Source organism: Vidua chalybeata, chromosome 26 (assembly GCF_026979565.1).
Source record: "Vidua chalybeata isolate OUT-0048 chromosome 26, bVidCha1 merged haplotype, whole genome shotgun sequence".
Classification (NCBI taxonomy): Eukaryota; Metazoa; Chordata; class Aves; order Passeriformes; family Viduidae; genus Vidua; species Vidua chalybeata.
The window spans coordinates 3,627,187-3,646,227 of NC_071555.1; the positions used below are offsets into that span (position 1 = coordinate 3,627,187).

The 19,041-nt window shown below is 45.8% G+C and overlaps 2 protein-coding genes across 2 annotated transcripts; one reads left to right on the plus strand and one right to left on the minus strand.

Moving 5' to 3' along the window:
- Positions 1-1,911: 1,911 nt before the first annotated feature.
- On the plus strand, positions 1,912-13,862 carry LOC128800272 (G protein-activated inward rectifier potassium channel 1-like). Its single transcript, XM_053965383.1, has 3 exons — positions 1,912-2,771; positions 9,398-9,614; positions 11,784-13,862. Exons 1-3 carry the CDS (start codon positions 2,121-2,123, stop codon positions 12,224-12,226), a joined length of 1,311 nt encoding a protein of 436 aa, XP_053821358.1. The 5' UTR covers positions 1,912-2,120; the 3' UTR covers positions 12,227-13,862.
- A 1,554-nt stretch (positions 13,863-15,416) lies between these two features.
- Positions 15,417-18,476, minus strand: LOC128800274 (acrosin-like). The gene is made up of 5 exons (XM_053965384.1): positions 18,304-18,476; positions 17,948-18,160; positions 16,957-17,222; positions 16,541-16,686; positions 15,417-16,154 (listed from the first exon to the last, which is right to left on the minus strand). The coding sequence occupies exons 1-5, from the start codon at positions 18,387-18,389 to the stop codon at positions 15,600-15,602; spliced, it is 1,266 nt and encodes a 421-aa protein (XP_053821359.1). The 5' UTR covers positions 18,390-18,476; the 3' UTR covers positions 15,417-15,599.
- Between the last annotated feature and the right edge of the window lie 565 nt (positions 18,477-19,041).

Consider the following 19,041-nt stretch of genomic DNA (forward strand, 5'->3'; position numbering starts at 1 on the left):
AATAACTTTTCATTTAATTTGTAAGAATTAATGTATAAATCAAGTCATGTTTACACAAGTAATTGCTATTTCTTCTTGAAGTTGCCAATTCTACTTCTTGACACTTAAGTTCTTCACTGCAAATGGTTTAAGGTTTTACCATGGGTGGTTTTGCAGGTACAGTGGCTGCAATATTACTAAATGCATACAGTATCAGCTCGTTTCTTCAAATAAAAGTTGATCATTACAAGAACAGCTAGTAATACCTTACCTGTCTGCTGCAGTTACCAGAAGAAAATCTAGCAAGTTGGTGTTTCTTGTATCCTTTGACTTTTTAAAATTGTGACAACTTTCCCTTACTATTTTACAAGTTAACAAAAAAGAAACAATGAAAAGAAGGAAAATCCCAGTAAATATAAAACCTAAAAATCATCTGTGCACGTAGAGATTTAAACTTACACTCCTGTGCTCTGATGGCATCACTGAATGCAAATGCAGTCCTGTAACACTGTAGACCATTTTCATTACATTGCAGTTGGAGGGTTATTTAAAAAAAAATCTTGAAATTGGGGTACAGTTTTTGTGATTTGTCAGTCATGCAGAATAACTCTATTTTCTTACAAAAATGGAGAATATAGAATTCTGTAGGTGAATGTGTTGCCCTTTCAGAGGCTGCTCTTTCTCATGACAACTACCCTTGCAAGAAGAAAGTACACAAATATTTCCCAGGTAAAAGCATGTCTTTTTTTCTGCTCTTAATAAAATAATGAAGTGAAAAAAAAACCAGTTTCTGAAAGAAAGCCTCCCTAAAATGTTGGAGATAAGAATCTCTGAACCTATGATTATGGAGAGGAGAGGAGAGGAGAGGAGAGGAGAGGAGAGGAGAGGAGAGGAGAGGAGAGGAGAGGAGAGGAGAGGAGAGGAGAGGAGAGGAGAGGAGAGGAGAGGAGAGGAGAGGAGAGGAGAGGAGAGGAGAGGAGAGGAGAGGAGAGGAGAGGAGAGAAGAGAAGAGAAGAGAAGAGAAGAGAAGAGAAGAGAAGAGAAGAGAAGAGAAGAGAAGAGAAGAGAAGAGAAGAGAAGAGAAGAGAAGAGAAGAGGAGTTCTAGTGGCTATTTTGCTATTTTCAGCAGCAGCTGAAAATAAAGCAGATTGAAATACTGCTATGGAGTCTGTAGAATTTACCTCTTACATATCCACTTTAGTTATGGATAAGGTCTTTTCCCAAGTGTCCTGGTTTTGGCTGGGATAGCATTAATTTAGTAGCTGGCACAGGGCTGTGTTTTGGAACTAGTGTGAGAATAATGCTGATAACACACTGATGGTTTTAGTTGTTGCTAAGCAGTGCTTATCCTAAGTCAAGGACTTTTATGTGTCTCATTCTCTGCCAGTGAAGAGGTGCACACAAAAGCTGAGTGGGAGAATAGCCAGAACAGGTTATGGACTGGCCAAAGGATGTTTTACACCACAGAACATCACACTCTATGTATAAATTGCGGGAGTTACCTGAAAGGGGCACTGACAGGAGTTCAGGGACAGAGTCTGCTATCAGTTGGCAGGTGGTGTGATTGTAATGCGCACCACTTGGGTGTTTTTACCTTGCGTTTTTTACCTTGGGTTCCCTTGAGTTACCTTCGCTCGGCCAGACACCTCCGGCGCTGGACCCGCCCCGAGCCCCGGCTCTCCGAGCCCCGGCTCTCCCCGCCCCAGCCCCAGCCCCGGCTCTCCCCGGCCCAGCCCCTCTCTCCCCAGCCCCAACCCTCTCTCCCCAGCCCCGGCTCTCCCCTAGCCCCAGCCCTCTCTCCCCGGCCCAGCCCCTCTCTCCCCGGCCCAGCCCATCCCGGTTCACCCCGCCCCAGCCCGGCTCTCCCCGCCCCAGCCCAGCCCGGCTCTCCCCGCCGGCTGCGCGATCCTGCCGCCGTCTGCCTTCTCAGGCCGCGGCTCCTCCGGCCCTTGTCCTGCCCCGCTGGCGATCGGGCAGCGCTGGCAGCTCCGCTCCCTCTCCCGCTCCGGCTCCGCGGGCATCCCGGTGCTCGCCGAGCCCTGGGGGCTGGCGGCTGCTGCGCGCAGGCAGCGCGGTGCGCTCAGCCCCCCGCCCCGCCGCATCCCCGGCGTGCCCGCGGAGCCCCCCGGCAGCCGGCGGCATGTCAGCCGTGCGCAGGAAGTTCGGGGACGAGTACCAGGCCGTGGGCCTCGCTCGCTGCAGCGCCCGCAGAGAGCGGCAGCGCTTCGTGGACAAGAACGGGCGCTGCAACGTGCAGCACGGCAACCTGGGCGGCGAGAGCAGCCGCTACCTCTCCGACTTCTTCACCACGCTGGTGGACCTCAAGTGGCGCTGGAACCTGCTCATCTTCCTGCTGACCTACACGGTCGCCTGGCTGGTGATGGCCTCGATGTGGTGGGGCATCGCCTACCTGCGCGGTGACCTGCACCAGGCGCACGGTGACACGTACAGCCCGTGCGTGGCCAACGTGTACAACTTCCCCTCCGCCTTCCTCTTCTTCGTAGAGACCGAGGCCACCATCGGCTACGGGCACCGCTACATCACGGAGCGCTGCCCCGAGGGCATCGTGCTGTTCCTCTTCCAGTCGCTGCTGGGCTCCGTTGTGGATGCGTTCCTCATCGGCTGCATGTTCATCAAGATGTCGCAGCCCAAGAAGCGAGCTGAGACCCTCATGTTCAGCCGTGCCGCCGTCATCTCGCAGCGCGATGCCAAGCTCTGCCTCATGTTTCGTGTGGGCAACCTCCGCAACAGCCACATGGTGTCTGCCCAGATCCGCTGCAAGCTGATCAAGGTGAGGCTTGTGCGACACTGTGGGTGGCACAGGGCACCTGCGTGGCGGTGGCGACACGGGCAGGGTGCGGGCCAGGCGCAGGGGTGGGCACAGAGGGCAGGAGCGTGGGGCTACTCCTGTGTAGCCCCTGCTGCTCGTGTCTGCTGGCAGCTCTGCCCTGCCCCGGGGCAGCCGTGCCGTCCCTTGGCATGAGGGTGAGAGGATGTGGCTGGGCCGCTGGGAAGGACTGTGGAAGGCTTTGGTGTAGCTCTCGCAGCAGGAGCCATGAAAGAGCCAAGCAGGTGTAGGGGAAAACTGTCTCAGCAGAGACCTCCCAGGGCACTTCAGTGGATTGTGAGGCTGGCAGAAACCCAGTCTGGTCAGGATGGATGGATGTGTCAGGATGCAGGACAGCTCCAAGGACGGGTACTAAGGCATGCTGCTTAGAGATTATGGCTGGGAATAAAGATTCGATTTGTGGTGGTATTAAACTAGGATAAAGATCAACCTTGACCTCCTCTTCCTCTTGGGGAAACTTGGTGAGCTTTAGCTTGCAGTCCCTTATCCCAGTGAGTGTTCCAGCTAGTGACCTCACAGCATTTCAGAGGGATTGTATAGATGCTTTAGTGGAAACACCCTTTGATTGTCACCAGTATCTGTTTATTAATCACTGACAATGGCCAGTAGAATTCAGAATGCAAGAAAACTGGAATTCAAAGGAGATCATAATACAAAAGAACCCCAACCAAGCAAAAAAAAAAACAAAAACAAAAACAAAACCCACAAAAACCACCCAACCAACCAACAAAACAAACAAAGCAACAGCAACAACAACAACAAAAAAAACCAAACAAAAACAAACAAACAAACAAACAAAAACCCCCAACCAAACCCCAAACAAAAACCAAAAAGAAAAAACCCTAGAAGAGTTTGGCAGTTACAAGGGTCCAGAAGATAAATTGGGCTGGAGTAGAATGGAAGAAAAACACTGAAAAAGATTAAGCAATGTAGCATCTCACAGCAGCTGTGACTTGTCAGGGAAGCATGCTTGGTGAGGAGCTCTGTCTGAAGCTCCTCAGCTGTCAGAAGCTGGATCCCAGTGATGACATTAATTTTGGGATATCATATTTTACTGTTACAAATGTTCTGTGCTCTGTCTGGTAATTCTCTCTGGCCTTTTTAATAATCTGCATGAACAAGCATGAAGCAGTAGGTGATGGGGCAATGGTAAATATGAAAGGCTGTTTTCCTTGTTCTGTGCTGAATGCTAGACCGAGCTGTTAATTTTTCTTGCTACATAATACCACTTAAAATGGAGAATCTGCTAAGATTTAAAAAGAAGATGTGTGTGTGTGTATATATATATGGAAACAAGCTGTGAGGAGTTGCACTGGAGCAATTTTTGTAGGAATTGGAAAGCCAGCTGAACCATGGTTTTTGTTGCTTTATCCTCCAGAAATCTCCTCTAAAGTATTTAATTCTATCATTCAAAATGAAATGCAGGTGAAAGTGGAATAAAAGTGGGGTCACATTGTCTTTTTACAGAGAGGGCAACTCATTTTCTTTTGAAATAAGACACCAAATATACAGCCTGAGGTCCTTTCTGCTGACAGTTCTATTGCTACACAATGCTGGTATGCAGGTGACTGGGACAGAAAACTGAAGGACATTTGATGGACCTGCATGACCATTGTGTCTTAGGACAGCTGTTTTGTAGGCCAGACACTGAATCAGTGAGCAATTCTTGATTTCATTTTTTTTTGTATGATCATTATGCCCATGTGTTGTCTTCAAGCTCCTTTGTGACCTCTGACAAGCACCAACTATGAACAGAAGATGATTTAAAATGGGATGTGCAGTAGCTGCCCCCTCAGTCCTCACTGAAAGGCGTGGTATTGGTTCCCATGTCCTCCTGTAAATCCTTGTCACTGAACTGGACACACCATTGGGAGCCTGTGGTGGCTGTTCAGATCACCCTTGAATTTCCATCAGCTGCTTTCAGGGTGCCTTGTGTGTCCTGTAAACTTAGGGTGAATGTGCCAGAATTGGTTTGCTGTCTTCAGCAGATCCTTTTTGTGGTTTGAGCTCTGCCCTCTGTACTTCCCTGCAGTGCTGCCAACAGCTGATCTTGCTACACTTCTCCTGCACCTGATCAGGTAGCCAGAATTTTCTTTTGTACTGGTGTCACACTGAAGGAATGTGAGAAACACACCACATTTTTGTACTTGAGCTAGGAGATCTGTTCAGTAGTGAATGTGGTGTTTTGCTGAGACCAATGGAGCTCTGAGGATTTACCTTTGTACAGTAACCTGAGTTTGTCTGAACAGCATTTCCTGACAGTGTGATACATGCCCTGATACATTCAGTGGGCTGCAATGGTGCTGCCACACTGGGCTGGCTTTTCTTTGTGTCCAGGGGCTGTGCAGCAGCATGGCAAAGTGAGACCATGCAAAAGTCTGAGGCTCTTTTTGGACTGAGTTGTGGAGAGTTTGGAAAACAGTTACAAGGCTAATTTTCTGTGTTTCAGCAAAAACTCTTCCAGAGACTCAAGTCTTTCTAGTTTACATAGAGTGCTACAGAAGTTGGGAAAAGCAAAATCCTAGGGCAAGAAATAGAAAAAAAAAAGCTATTTGGAACTAGCTGCTGAAAATGTACAGTTTCAGGTCCTGGACTTTTTAATGTCACAGTGAATTGTGTTTTTCTGCCTTGATTCCTGGAACTTTCTAGTGTGCCTAAGGCAGCAGCCACCAGTATGAAAATCAGTATTGATTTTATAAAACTCAATCACAGTACATATTTGTGCCTTCCCTTGATGTGACTACATATGTCATTGATAAACATGATAGTGTTGGTGTGTAAAGTCATCTCTAGAGTGTTTCAGCTAGTATAGGACATTTTGATTCAGAAAGTTGAGGAATGTAAAATCATCAGAGACCATTTTCAACATGTGCTAACAATAGTTTTAAAAATACAGTTGTGAAGCATGATAGTCACAGGGGTTTGGGTTAGAACCAGGAGGCGCCTGTTCTTTAGGCTGTACTTACTAACAGCTTTAAGCAAGTTGAAAGCAAACAAAATTGTACCAGAAAGTTTGCAGATGGCAGGTGACAGGCATTGGAAATAAGAAGACCCATTATATTGTGATTTCAAGAAGCTGATAAGTAGGGCAGAAAGTGAAAAAAAAAAAAAGTTTTTTAATATTACAGAATTGTTCAGATTGGCAGGAACTTCAGGAGGTTTGTGGGCCAACCTTCTGCTGAAAGTATGGTGAGCTAGGAGATCAGACCAGCTTACTCTGGGCTTTTTCCAGTATAGTTTTGGAAACCTCTAAGAAAAAAAACCCAAACTGCACAGTCTTGCTGGACAAGCTTTTCCACTGCTTAATTGTCCTCATGATGAAAATGTTTTTCTTCAATCCAATCCAAACTTCCCTTGTTGCAGCTTATACCTGTTGTCTCTCCTTCCTGTCAGGCACGTCTGTGAAAAGCCTGGCTCTGTCTTCTTGGTCACATTCCTCTCAGGTTCTGGAATGTTTGTTAGATCCCCCTCCACACCTTCTCTTCTCTGCTCTGAACAGGCCCAGCTCACACAGGTCATATTTACAGCATGGGGCAAGTAGACTAAAATAAAAAGTAGCAGTGATCCCAGGAATTATCTACAGTGGAGCTCCAGGTGTAGTGTAAGGACTAAAAAACTCCACACCAACCTTCAACAATGGCATCAAAGTAACAAGATCATATTATTCCAGTAATATAAAATATAATAACACTTCTTGCAAGCTGATAGTCTGAGTGTGGGGGAGGAGCAATGAGCATGTACCAGTTCAGCATTTTCTAGATTTATATGTTTCTCCACAATGTGCTACAATATTAAGCTTGATGCTGCTGCATCTTTTGAGTCTCACTTTTTCTGGTGCAGTACTTAATTAGTCCGCCTGGATATCAAAACATAATTATGTGAGTTCTCTAATGAGTGAACTGACAGAGGGATAATAATAATAATAAACTGCATCATGTCCAGTTAAAGGGAGATATGCATGTTTATGCATAAACAGGCTTTAGAAAAAAGCAAAGAGAATGAATAAAGGATAGGAGTGAAGATTTGAAGAGGATGATGTATTTGTTCAGACACTAAAACAGACTAAGTGGTGATGCAGAGGAAGTCTGCCTTGCAATAAAAACCAACACCAAAGATCCAGTGGCAGAAAGTTAAAGACACAGGAGTCTTTTTTTCTTTTAAATTTTTTTCCCTCAGCTGTGAAGCAATTAACCTTTAGAGGAATTCTTTGAGACCTTTAGATTATCCATCTCTGACCACATTTAAATTGCAAGCTAGGGCATTTCTAATTAATTGTGCCCTTGTTCAACATGTATTGATCTGCAAAATTTACTTGTCTTTGTGTTATGTGGATGATCAAAACAAAGAGTCACAAGTGTTCCTTCCAGACTTATTCCTGACATTTTATAGCCCTCTGTCTTCTTGTTTTGTGATCCTTTGAGTAAAGCTGGAGATGTAAAACAAAGGTCACTGGCTAGGAGGCTGAACCTATTGGGGCTATTAAGCTCTCTTCATTCAGGTTAACCTATTTTTAATCAACAAACAAGTTTCTTTTAAAAATCCTCCATGCCCTGCATAAATCAATCCTGTATGTAAGATACTGAATACCTCAAACACAACCTTCTGCTTTCTCCCTGATCTGTTACCTCTAATCATCCTCGCTGGATTTGTTTACTATTGAGTGGATTTGATCGAAGACTCTTCCACAAAAGAAAAATGGTGTGTAGATCAAACAGTTCTTGAGTCAGTCAGGCAACAGGTTGTGCAAAATTGCACGTTTTTGTCCAGGTAGATGTATTTGATGAAGCTTTGGGACAATTTGAGATTTAGATGTTGCTTCATACAGGTTTGTTACCTTGAAGCAAAGATCATACCTGGGCAATCAGTTTGTGCACCCACTGCAAGAACAGCTGCCAGGCAACAAAAGCAGTGTTGGTCTGCAGCCTGGCTCTGCAGCTTGCCTCAGGAGAAGGGAAAAGACGTTTTTGCAGTAGGCTGATTCCACCTTTGCATATAACAGACTGTCACAACTGCTAGGTAGCAGTAGTGTTGACTGCTTTTATCTCATAGCACTTTTTCCTTTCAGATCATAAATAATTTGTGAAAATGTTCTCACACGCAATCAGCTGATATTTTCTCTGTCTTCATCAGTAAAGGAGAAATTGACTCTTATCTTCCTGTGGAGGGGAGAACTTTGTTACTTAAGACAGGAAGAATGTTTCTTCCTCAGCAGCAAAACAAACATGTAGCACACAGAAATCATGGATTGTATTTATTAACGAGCTGGGCTCCAGCTGCTGCCTAGCTGGTTATGTAATCTCCAATAAATACCAGGCAGTTACAAAATCAGCATTTTTAAGGTCCATGTGAAGAGAGGAGACAATATGAAGATAGACTGTTTGCTTGGGGATTTTCTTTAAAGACAGAAACTTTCTTAAAAGAACACTAGTCAGACCCGAGTTGAGGGCAAAACTCCCGCCTTTGGTTTGCTCACAGTCAACAATGTTTCCAAAATGCAGCACAATTAAAACAATTTTTTATTCATTTATTATAGTATAACTTAAAATAATATTTATTTATTTATGATCAGTAGTCATCTTCTTGAATAGTTAAGTGCTTTTTAATCAAACAATAAACAGAAAAGATTTTAAATAAGATTTATTTATCAGCTATGCAAAGCTTCTAATTTTGGTGGGCAATTTCCACCAGAGACCTTCAAAACAATCACATGAGGAGCTGCCTGGCCAAGTGATGTAGTTTTTAGTTAGACTTTGAATACCGTGAAAATTTGGAGAGAACCCTATGGAGTAGAGGGGAGCTACTATGTCAGTATTTTTCTTGGACCCATGAAATGATGGGAAGAAAAATGAGGCACTTAGCTTAATAATAAGTTCATTGTTAAGGTCAGTGCAGTAGGTGGTACACGCAAGGGATGAGAGCATCATCAGTGTCAGTTCAGGTGCTTTTGTGAAAATGCCACTTACCAGATGCACTGAACAATTACTGTGGTGTTTACCTTTGAGTTAGTGCATCACAGTGCCAAACAAAAATTAATAACATTGAAAAATAATGGAACGTGAATTCAAACAACAGAATAAAATGTGCCCAGCTTGCAGATTTTGGTCTCGTTAACAGGAACTTTTGCCACAGGATATTCTTGTTGAACATCCATTAGAGGCATGTAGTGTGTGGTACATGACATTTTTGTCAAAAGCAAATAGGTATTAAAATATATATTAAAATATTAATAAATATATACAATATATATAATATAAACATATATAATATTATATATTATAATATAATAATTATTACTATTTTAATATAGGAATATATATATACACACATATATATATGTCACAATAAAGTTTGTAGGTGGTGATGAGATCTACTGGCATAATAAGAAAAGTCAAAATTGGTCTTGCATAGCAGGCTCACAGTATTTAGCATTACTTACATCTCCATTATGAAGCCCCCAGACCTAGCACATGTAGCTGATAATGTCATGGAAGAGGCAGGTTTAAACTTTACTGCATTGATTTTATGTTTTGCCTCACACAGTGATTACTAAATCATCTTTTTATCTTTAGTCCAGACAGACACCGGAGGGAGAATTCCTGCCACTGGACCAGTGTGAACTGGATGTTGGATTTGGAACTGGAGCTGACCAGCTGTTTTTAGTTTCCCCTTTAACCATCTGTCATGAAATTAACTCAGAGAGCCCCTTTTTCTGTCTCTCACAAAGATCACTGAGGAGTGAGCAATTTGAAATCGTTGTCATCCTTGAAGGAATCGTTGAGACCACCGGTAAGACTTAGGATAACCTACATACTCTGAATTTTAGTCTTTGTTTTCAGTGCTGGTATTTTTAGCAAGGCAGCTGCTAGTCCTGGAGGCTCCAGCATATCCTGCCATACGCTGCAGAGCTTCAGTGCCTCTCACCAGCCAATAGAGACTCCCTTCCCCACAGGCTCTGCATTGCCAATTCCCAAGGTGGCCAGCAAGGGACACAGCCTGCCACTCTTTGTGGAACAGCTCAACACTCTTATGAGGCTCCTGTTTTAAGGACCACCACTCTGAAAGAAAGCTGAACTTGAAAAGTTGCCAGTGCTGCAAAATCCCTTTCAGCCTAGCTTGCACTGAATTGAATTGAGAGTAAGAAATCCACTTTTACAGCACAAATACAGACCTCATAGTCACAGAGATTGGAGGCATGTGTGGTTATTGACAAATATGAGAAGAGTTTTGTTTCTTTTTAAAATTTGGGTATGGTGTTGTCCAGGTGACAGCTGATTTTGTGGCCTTTTGTTTTGAGAACTCAACTCTTTCATGAATCCCATGAAAATGGGTTCCAGTTATATAAGGAGCTCTTCATCAATGATCCCTGAGTACTGTAAAGTCCAAATCTTCAGTATGGTCATCAGAGTTCTGATCTTCCTTCTTCTTCTGATTTTTTAAACTTTAATTAATCAGAGAGCTTTCTTGTCCTTTCCACAAGATTAGCAGCTGCCTCATTCCTACCTTGGAAAAGGGGTGTCCCTTTGGTGCAGCTGTGTGCAGTCATCTCTGTCTGATTGCTCTCCACACAAATACACAATCCACTGGGGCAGAATGCTCTTTCACACTGAGTGTGGCATCTTTAGATCCCTGCAGAGGCCTCATCTTACCCTGCAACTGAACCATTTCTTTTAGATAAGCATGCATTCATAACCTCCCTTAATGCAATTACCTGTCTAGATAGTTAAAGGGAGACATTTTACACGTGAGAATCCATGTGGCAGTAACCAGAGAGCAAATCAGAGTTTGGGCTTACTGACTGCTGATTCTCCCTCTGGAGACTGCCATGACAGGAAGTCTTAAAGTTCTGCTCACCTGGGATATTTGTATAAATTATTGTGAGTGCTGTTGTGGTGCCTTGGTAACAGATTTGCCAGCTTTGTTAGAACACATTTTAGCTGTGTTCACACACATAAATACTACCAGTGATGTATTTTGCACTATGTAGAATAAAATCTTCAATGAGTTCACAATGCCACCTGTGTCTGAACATGGAAGAGGTTCAGTGTCTCTGCACAGCTTTTCTCTTGACATACTGTTTGGAGAAAAAGTAACACAACCTACAGCAAGATTATGTTTTTTATTTGGCATTATTTCCCCCAACACCTGATCCTTGCCAAAGGATTCTGTAATGTTGGATTATACTCTTTTCTGACTCAGAGATGGGGCAACTGAGAGGTGTTTTAAAAGCTTTTATTCCGTTTTCAGTCTCATGTGAAGGATGAGACAATACAGATGTCGTAATTCACACCATCACAATCAGAAGTCAACCATTTCCTAATTACAACGCCCTGTAAATATTTCTTAGCTTATCAGCTTTAGCTACACCATGCTGTGAATGCCTTAAAGCCAATCATCTAAAATTACCCCTTGTGGGTCTTACCACAATGCATCTTTCATAGTTCTGTTTCTCCAAAGTATCTAGTCTTTTTTGTAAGGCCACCTTTTGAAACTTGTTTTGAGGATTTTCTATAAATTCATTTCCCACACTGTAAGCCTCTGGCAAGCAATAGTTCTTTCTCCCAAGAAACAGAATTACTTACTCTCTCAAGTCTGAATTGGGATTGTTCAGCCTGGAAGAGGGAAACTTTGGGATGACCTAATTGCTTCCAATACTAGACACAATGAAGAAAACTAATTCTGTCCCAGCTGAAACCAGCACACAAGCTAATACTGTTTTAATTTTACATTTTGCTATGGCTTGGTTGCAAGTCTGCAATATTTGCATAAAAATCAAGTCAGTCAATTAGAGGCACTCCACTGACTGTCCGAAGATTGTCTAGGAACAATTGCCCCATTTTATAGTTTATAAAATTGTTGGCTTGCAATTGATTTTTATCTGTCAGCCTTGTCATGTACTTTTGGTCTCATGTGCCAGTCTGCTTGCTCACGTTGGATTGCTCTTGTCCATTTGCACAGGAATGACGTGCCAAGCCAGGACCTCGTACACAGAAGATGAAGTCCTGTGGGGTCACAGGTTCCTCCCAGTAATGTCTCTGGAAGATGGTTTTTTCCGTGTGGATTATTCTCAGTTCCACGCCACCTTTGAAGTCCCCACTCCTCCTTACAGTGTTAAAGAGCAAGAAGAAAACCTGTCCCAGTCATCTCTCTTGAATAGTCCTTTTGATAAGAAAACCAGAAGAGAACAGGTTTGTCCACTTGACTGTGCTGATGTTACAGGAGAGAAGAACAAGCTCCCTGCTAAACTTCAGAAGATCAGCTCTAGGAAGGAAGACCTTCCACCAAGAGCCCTGAGAATGAGTTCCAGTAACACAGAGAAGACTTTCAGTACTGGAGATCTCTTGAAAATTCAAGAAATAAGTCCCATCTCTGATGGTGAAGACAGTGATAACAGGATGTAGCTGGAAGCCTTAAAAATAAATGCCAAGGCTCTGACTCAGTCTACTAGTGAGCTGGAGTTGCAGAAAGATTTTCCAGGTATGGGCACTCTAGAGGAGAAATTGGAAGATAATTTTCCTGCCAAACTTTGAAAAATGAACTCTGATTGCTTCTTTTAAGAGCTGGAGAAATAGAAGTTGTTGCTGATAAACTGCATTTGAGACTGCTGCCCTGGAAGAGTTGTTTCACAGTAAAGTCACAACTTGGCTTTGCTGCTTTCAGGAAGAATGCTCCTTTTTCTATAATTGTTCTGTACAGATCCAATTTGGATAGCATAACAGGACCTTGAGGGGCAGTATGGTTACCCTGTCATGCCAAAGAGATTCTTACCCTGATGATGCTTATCAGCATGCTCATTGCAAATCTACCCTGTCTTCCATGTATGCAATGCTTTTTCACAAAGCAAGGATCAGATCCTTAGTCACACAGATGGAAGCAAGAAGGGTGTAACAGCAGCTGAAACCTGGTTTTGTGCAGCTCAGGTCCTGGATTGCTCCTGATGGGCAGAACAGCAGAACACAAGAGGAATATGTGACACTGCTCAGTCCTAGTCCAGTTGTCTCTCAGTGATCCTTTGGAAAGAGGCTTTCCTGGTCCATCCTTCTTTCCCAGTGACTGTGGCACTCTGTGCTCCCAGTGTCTCATCCATGGTCATTCATGTAGAGGAAGCAGTGTGCAATTACCATTTGCGTTATTTGACCCACATGAGCTCTTGTAAACATGAGGATCTTCATCCTGTCCAAAATTAGACCTCAGCATTTGATTTGGTGGATCACATGCTGAATTTTAATGGCCATAGCACCACTCACTGTGAAGGAAACTTGAGATCAGTAGCTCAGCTTCTTGGCATGTTTTATATTGCAACTAAATTACATTTCAGTTTGGAGATATTGTAAGTAAATAAATAAAAACAAAGTGCTAAATAATGCTCAGTCATCACACATCTCAGAGTTTTACTAATGAATGGTAGTCTTTGATGTTGCTAATTTTCATTTTGTTACATTTGCCTTCTCCGTTTATATATGATTCTCAGTAATTTTGTAGATTTGATATTTATTGCTATTTGGCTCAATCCACCTCTGTCTGTGAGAGAGGCTTTTTCTTTCCTGGTTGGTAGTAATTATAAACACACCCTGCTCTTTTGTAAACAGCATTCAGTAGCTCAGCATACAGGGTGCTCATCACCAGAGCACTCTCCAATAGAAGGATCAAATTCTGCTCTTGTTATGTGGACAAAATTCAGTCAGATTTAAAAGGGCAGTGGCCATATTGTTTGGCAACGCATTCCTTGATGGTAAAGTGATGTATCCAAGCTAGGAATAGCTTGGCTTGCAGAACTCACTATTTCTTGCTTTTGATCTGTCTACTGTATGAAACTGGAAAATGCTATTTTATGCAGGGATAAGATGTGCTGCTTGTTATTACCTGTTCTCAACATGAATTTCAACAATATATATGTGCTAAAATCTGTATTTTCATTTATCAGCTGTATTTGTATGGAGTACTTAGATGACAGCATGAAGTCTTAAATGATAACGACTCTCCCTACTCTCCAGAACTGCCAAAATTAGTCTAAAATAAAATTACATCCGCCTTGGGTCTCAAGCATTCTTTACTCAAATGTGCATGTGTGTGTTGGCAGCAGAGCAGCTCCAGGAGATGAGGCCCCACCCTTGGGCACACTCCCCCTCTGCTGTGAGGCAGGAATTTTGGGGGCTTCACCTGCTTGGGGGCTTCCCTCCCTTTGGGGGGCTGTGGCATGTACAGATGTAAATGGCATTATTAGATTGGATTATTAGATTATTAGATCAGCAAGGTGCTGCTCAGGGCAGTTTCACTCATTTTGTGCCTTCTTTTGGGGGTGAGTAAAAATGGGGGGCTGGGGAAGCCTGGGAGGGGGGGTGGGAGCACCCCAATGTCACTGGGACAGTGATGATGTGGTGGGGGAGCAGGTAAGTCATACAGGGCCCCTCCAAAAAAAGGGTGGTTACAACCCAAAGCAGCATAAAAAGGGTTCAAAAGCAAACTGCATTGTAAAAAATAAAAAAGCCAGCTAGTCCTCTAAGACCCTTCAGACTAAACCAGCTGACACCTCCAAGAGAATAGAAAATAAACTGGAGGGTACCTGTGTGTGAATATATCTTGATATAAGAAGCTGTGCATGATTAAAAGAATGTGACAGTACATTGAAAGGAAAGCTCTTGCATGGTGTTGTTGATATCCTTTGATGTGAATGTGAAACCCAGCAACTGTTCTCTTTTGTTTCCAGATAAAAATGTCTTTGTTTTGCCTGCCTTGCCTTTTCTATCTTTGCCTTAGCCTCCCTTGCTTTGCCCACCCCTCCCTTCTCTTTCCTTGCCTTGCAGACCCTTCTCTCGCCTTGCCTTGCATATCCATCCCCCACTGTGACTTACCTGCCCCTTTCTTGCCTGACTTGCTCTGCTCTGCTTTGGGGAGTGCTTGGCTCTTGACCAGATGATGGTGTGCAGTGCTTTTGGAATGGCACACAGACCTTCCCAGGGTGACAGAGACCTCAGCCTTGCAGGTACAGCCTCAGAAGCAGAATGAGGAGAAGAAGAGAGAAAACACTTCAGCACACTTAGGAGATTTTGATATGTTTTAACTTCACCTAGAAGTTAACCTGGTGTTTGCTTTCCCACCTTGGCACAGAGACACGGCTTCCTCAGAGAGTGGTAAGGATCTCAGTAGGGGAACATGAGGCACCTTGCCAAAATATTCCTTGTGTGTTTGACAGATGTGCAGTCAGTCTGAGTGCCAGCAGTGTCTGCAGGGGAGCTGTGGACAGTTCATGTATCACAGCATGGGGGATGGCACAAAGCTCTTCTGTCTGCCCACTCCTCAGAAATCCTTGCTCCTGGCTGTGGAACTCCTCCTCAGCCTGTGTCTGGCCAATCTTCAGCCTTGAGTCTTTCTAGAACGGTGTCTCCTGAGTCTCGAGAGTCCAGTTTCAAGTCCCACACCCAGGGATCCCACTGATGGGCAGCATAAAACAGTGTTCCCAACTGCTGTCCACAAGAGCTGTAGCCCCCTGTGACCTGTGTTCCCTGCTCCCATCAGAGCTTTGTTTTGCTGGTGCCTGGCTTGGGACTCCTTGCCTTGCACAGGAGACTGGATTGGACTGCAAACACATGCTAACAGTGGCAATAGGCAACTTTATTTCCACAACTAAATCAATTTCAGCATTTGTGTGCATGCAGAGGAGGAAGATGGGCAGGACAGAGGACATCTTTGACCCTGAGGCTGCCTTTGGATGAGCAGGCACTGCCCCAGTATGAAATGGTCGTGGTCTGCACTGGATCCTGTTCATCCTGCTGCTCATGTCTTTTTTCTCATGAGGCCCAGCAGCATCTGGTGCATCTGAGTTAAGAATTTCACCAGTATCTGGTATGGATGTGGAGCAGGCAAGAGAGGTTGCGTTGACATTGGCTCCTCAGAAGGGTTTGACGTCAAGGCTGGCTCTGGTGTGGCTGTTGCAGCTGGGTGATGAGGAGTGGGAGTAGAGCAGCCTGACTCTGTTGGTGTTGGCTCTGGCTGCTCAAAGGGGGTTGAGCTGAAGGTTGGCTCTGGCGTTGGAGTGGCTGTTTCAGCTGACTGTGGGTATGGAGTGGGAGTAGAGCAGCCTGACTCTGTTGGTGTTGGCTCTGGCTGCTCAAGAGGGGTTGAGATGCAGCTTGACTCTGATTCTGGTGTGGCTGTTACAGGTGGGCACACGCCCATCTGGATCAGGATCCAGTTGTAGAAGTACTGAGTGGAGGTGTAGACTCCTGGCCGCTTTGTTCTGGCACAGCCTTTTCCCCAACTGGTCACTCCAACAAGCCAGAAGTAGCTGGCACGGTTATCTTTGCACACCAGAGGCCCTCCACTGTCACCCTGCAACAGAGGAAAGAGGATTAGGGTGCTGTTGGGTGGCTGCTGTCAGCACTAGAGGCTTGCTTCTCTCTTGCAGCCCCTGCCACAGTTGTATTCATGGCACAAAAAGGTGCTGGAGTCTCAAGAACCTTAGCTGGGAACAGGGTGGGTGTCTCTGAAGGCCCCTTTTTGTATCTGCACAGTGATCCTGGATGGGCAGAGCATAGATGATCCAGAATCTGGACCTCTGGGCTGCTGAGAACACTGGATGGGCTTTCTGGGCAGAGGGGCAGGCCTGGGGAACATGGGCACTTGGCAAGGAAACTCCAGCAGTGCAGGAAAAGTGATTTGCCAAGCAAAGCCCATGGTGATGGGGTACCTTTACTGCTGGCTCCCAGCACTCGTACCTGGCAGGTGTCCATGCCACCCCGTGGGTAGCCAGCACACAGGTTGTGGGTGTGGATGGCCCCAGCGTACCAGCGGCTGTTGTTAACAACCCGGATATCCAGGAGACGGACCTTGGCTTCCTGCAGGACATCACTCGGACCCTGAGCTGGGAGCACAGGAAGGAATGAGCACCCAGCAGCTCCTTGCCAGTTCCACTCCCCTGTCTGGGGGTGAACTCATTCCCTAGGGCTTGCCTTTGCCTCTGGAGCAGCTGTTGAAGTGCTGTGTCCTTTCTGTCTGCCTTTGGGGAGCAGGCCAGGCCCAGCTCTCCAAAGGCATACATCCTACAGCCTGACTTTGGTCTCTGCTGTCAGGAAGCCCAACCCATTTCTCTGGTGTGCCCAGCTCATCCCCAGGGCCCTTTTTGGGAACTCACCTTTTGCACTGGCAGAACCCCAGCCAGCAATGTAGCAGGTTTTCAGCTCTGACACTGTGAGCGAGGCGTTGGGCACGCAGGCAAGCTGGACGTAGTCACTGCACTCCACGGGCTCGTCCAGCTCCACCAAGGCGATGTCGTTCTGCTGGGAATCAGCTGTGTACTCCTGGTGGGCCAGGAGCCGCTTGACGTGGCGCACCTGTGTCTCGGGGCCCAGATGGGTCAGCTTGGTGGCCCCGATCAGCACACGCCACATGCTGACGTTCCTGCAAGGCAGAGAGAGGGCTGAGGGGGAGCAGAGCCGTGTGCTGTTGATGCCTTTAACTTTTGTATTTTTCATCTATTTGTAATCCTGCACTTCTTTAGTGTATAACTCTAAACTCCAAATACAGTGGGAGCTGCTGCTTTCCCATTCTGGTCAGACACAACAATTCCTCTCCAGGCCTGGCAATCAAGGACACCTCACTGCCTCAGGCCCCGAGAGATGGAAACAAAAGTGAGTTGGGGGGAGCAAACTGGGGGTAAATTACTTCATTACCTGAAGCTGTAATTAGAAGATTAACCCTCAATATGCAAATGGACCAAATTTATAGGTGTGAAAACCTGTGACCCGTGGTCCATTTTTGGGTCTAGCACCTGGGGGGGCTTTTGTTTTGCCCAAAATGTACCTGAAGGCCCTTCAATAAATATAATCACTTTTTATTCCTTGTCTGGCCTGTTTTTAGGTAGTCCTGAAAAGGCATCACTGTGGCAGCTCAGCACTTCCCTGCCTTCTGCTTCTCAAGGCAGAGAGGAAAGCAGAGCAATGAGGAGTGTGACTGCCCTAGCATGCCTTAGGCTCCAGGACTGCCATGCTGGAGGCTGCTGGGCAGCAGTGGCACGAGCCCAGCCTTCTGAGCAGTCTCTCAGCTGGGCTCTGCAGTACTGAGGTGCTGCAGGCTGGGCAACTGTTTGTGTGGTGAGGATACCCTCATTCCTTGCTCCTCCTTACCTGGCCTGGAGGAAGCAGTGGGCTGCTGTGAGGACCCACTGTGGGCTGATGAGGGACCCTCCACACGTATGGCCTGTGCCTATTTTCCTGGGGTCCTGGATGCTGACAATCCATGGCCAGGCCCCTGGCAGGGCACCTGTGCCAGTCACAATTCTGTAGTCAGCAGCTATGGAGTTGTAGTCAGAAGCCATGGGCCGGAGCCCACAGGTCCCTCTGGAAGCACAAAGTCCTTACTGCCCTGCTGCTCATGCTGGCTCCTTTGGCTCCAGCACCTGGGTGCTGGCAAGGAGCCTCCCACATAGCGTTTGGGGTGTGGCAATGGGGGACAAGCACCCTCCTAGAGCCTGGGGCCATACCTGCAGTTGTCCCAGGTGCCATGTGCAGGTCTGTACACAGCCAGCAGGATGAAGAGGTACAGCAGATTCATCACTGCCAGCAGCATCTGTCAGCTGAAAGAAACAAAAGCTTGTCTCTGCCAGTGCAGCCTCTGACCCGAGTACCTGCAGCAGCTGCACTGCCCATGGCACCTGCAGCCCTGGGGCTGATGTCACAGAGTGGGTGGTTCCAGGTTCTGGGCATGGTGTCCTCAGAGGGCAGGGGAAGACCACAGCCTCAGAGAACCACAGAATGGTTTGGGTTGGAAGGGACCTTGAAGGTCATGCAAGGCAAAAGGGGTCCCGTGCCTGGCACCTGCAAAACGACACCGTGGGCAGACAAATCTGGCACAAAGGGAAAGTCACTCCAAAGGCAGTGTTTGGTCAGAGAGGGTGCTCAGAGCCACCACAGGATGGAAAAAACTGGCACATCAAAGCTAGGAAGAGGACATGAAGGAATAATGCCATGAGCCAACAACTTGGGGGGATGCACCAAGGCACACAGGCGTTAGCTGATGGAACAAACCTGGAAACTCCTGAGTGCTGCAAGAGGAATTGCTGACCACGGCAGAGAGTGTGAGAAGCTGACAGGAGTTTCAATGCCCCGAGGAAGCCCTTCTGAGCCTGTTTATACATTTTCCATGTCTGGAGCAGGGTGAGTACTGCAAATGCCTCAGTGCTGCCTCTTGCTTTCAAGGCTGATGCTGGAGGTCCTGGCTG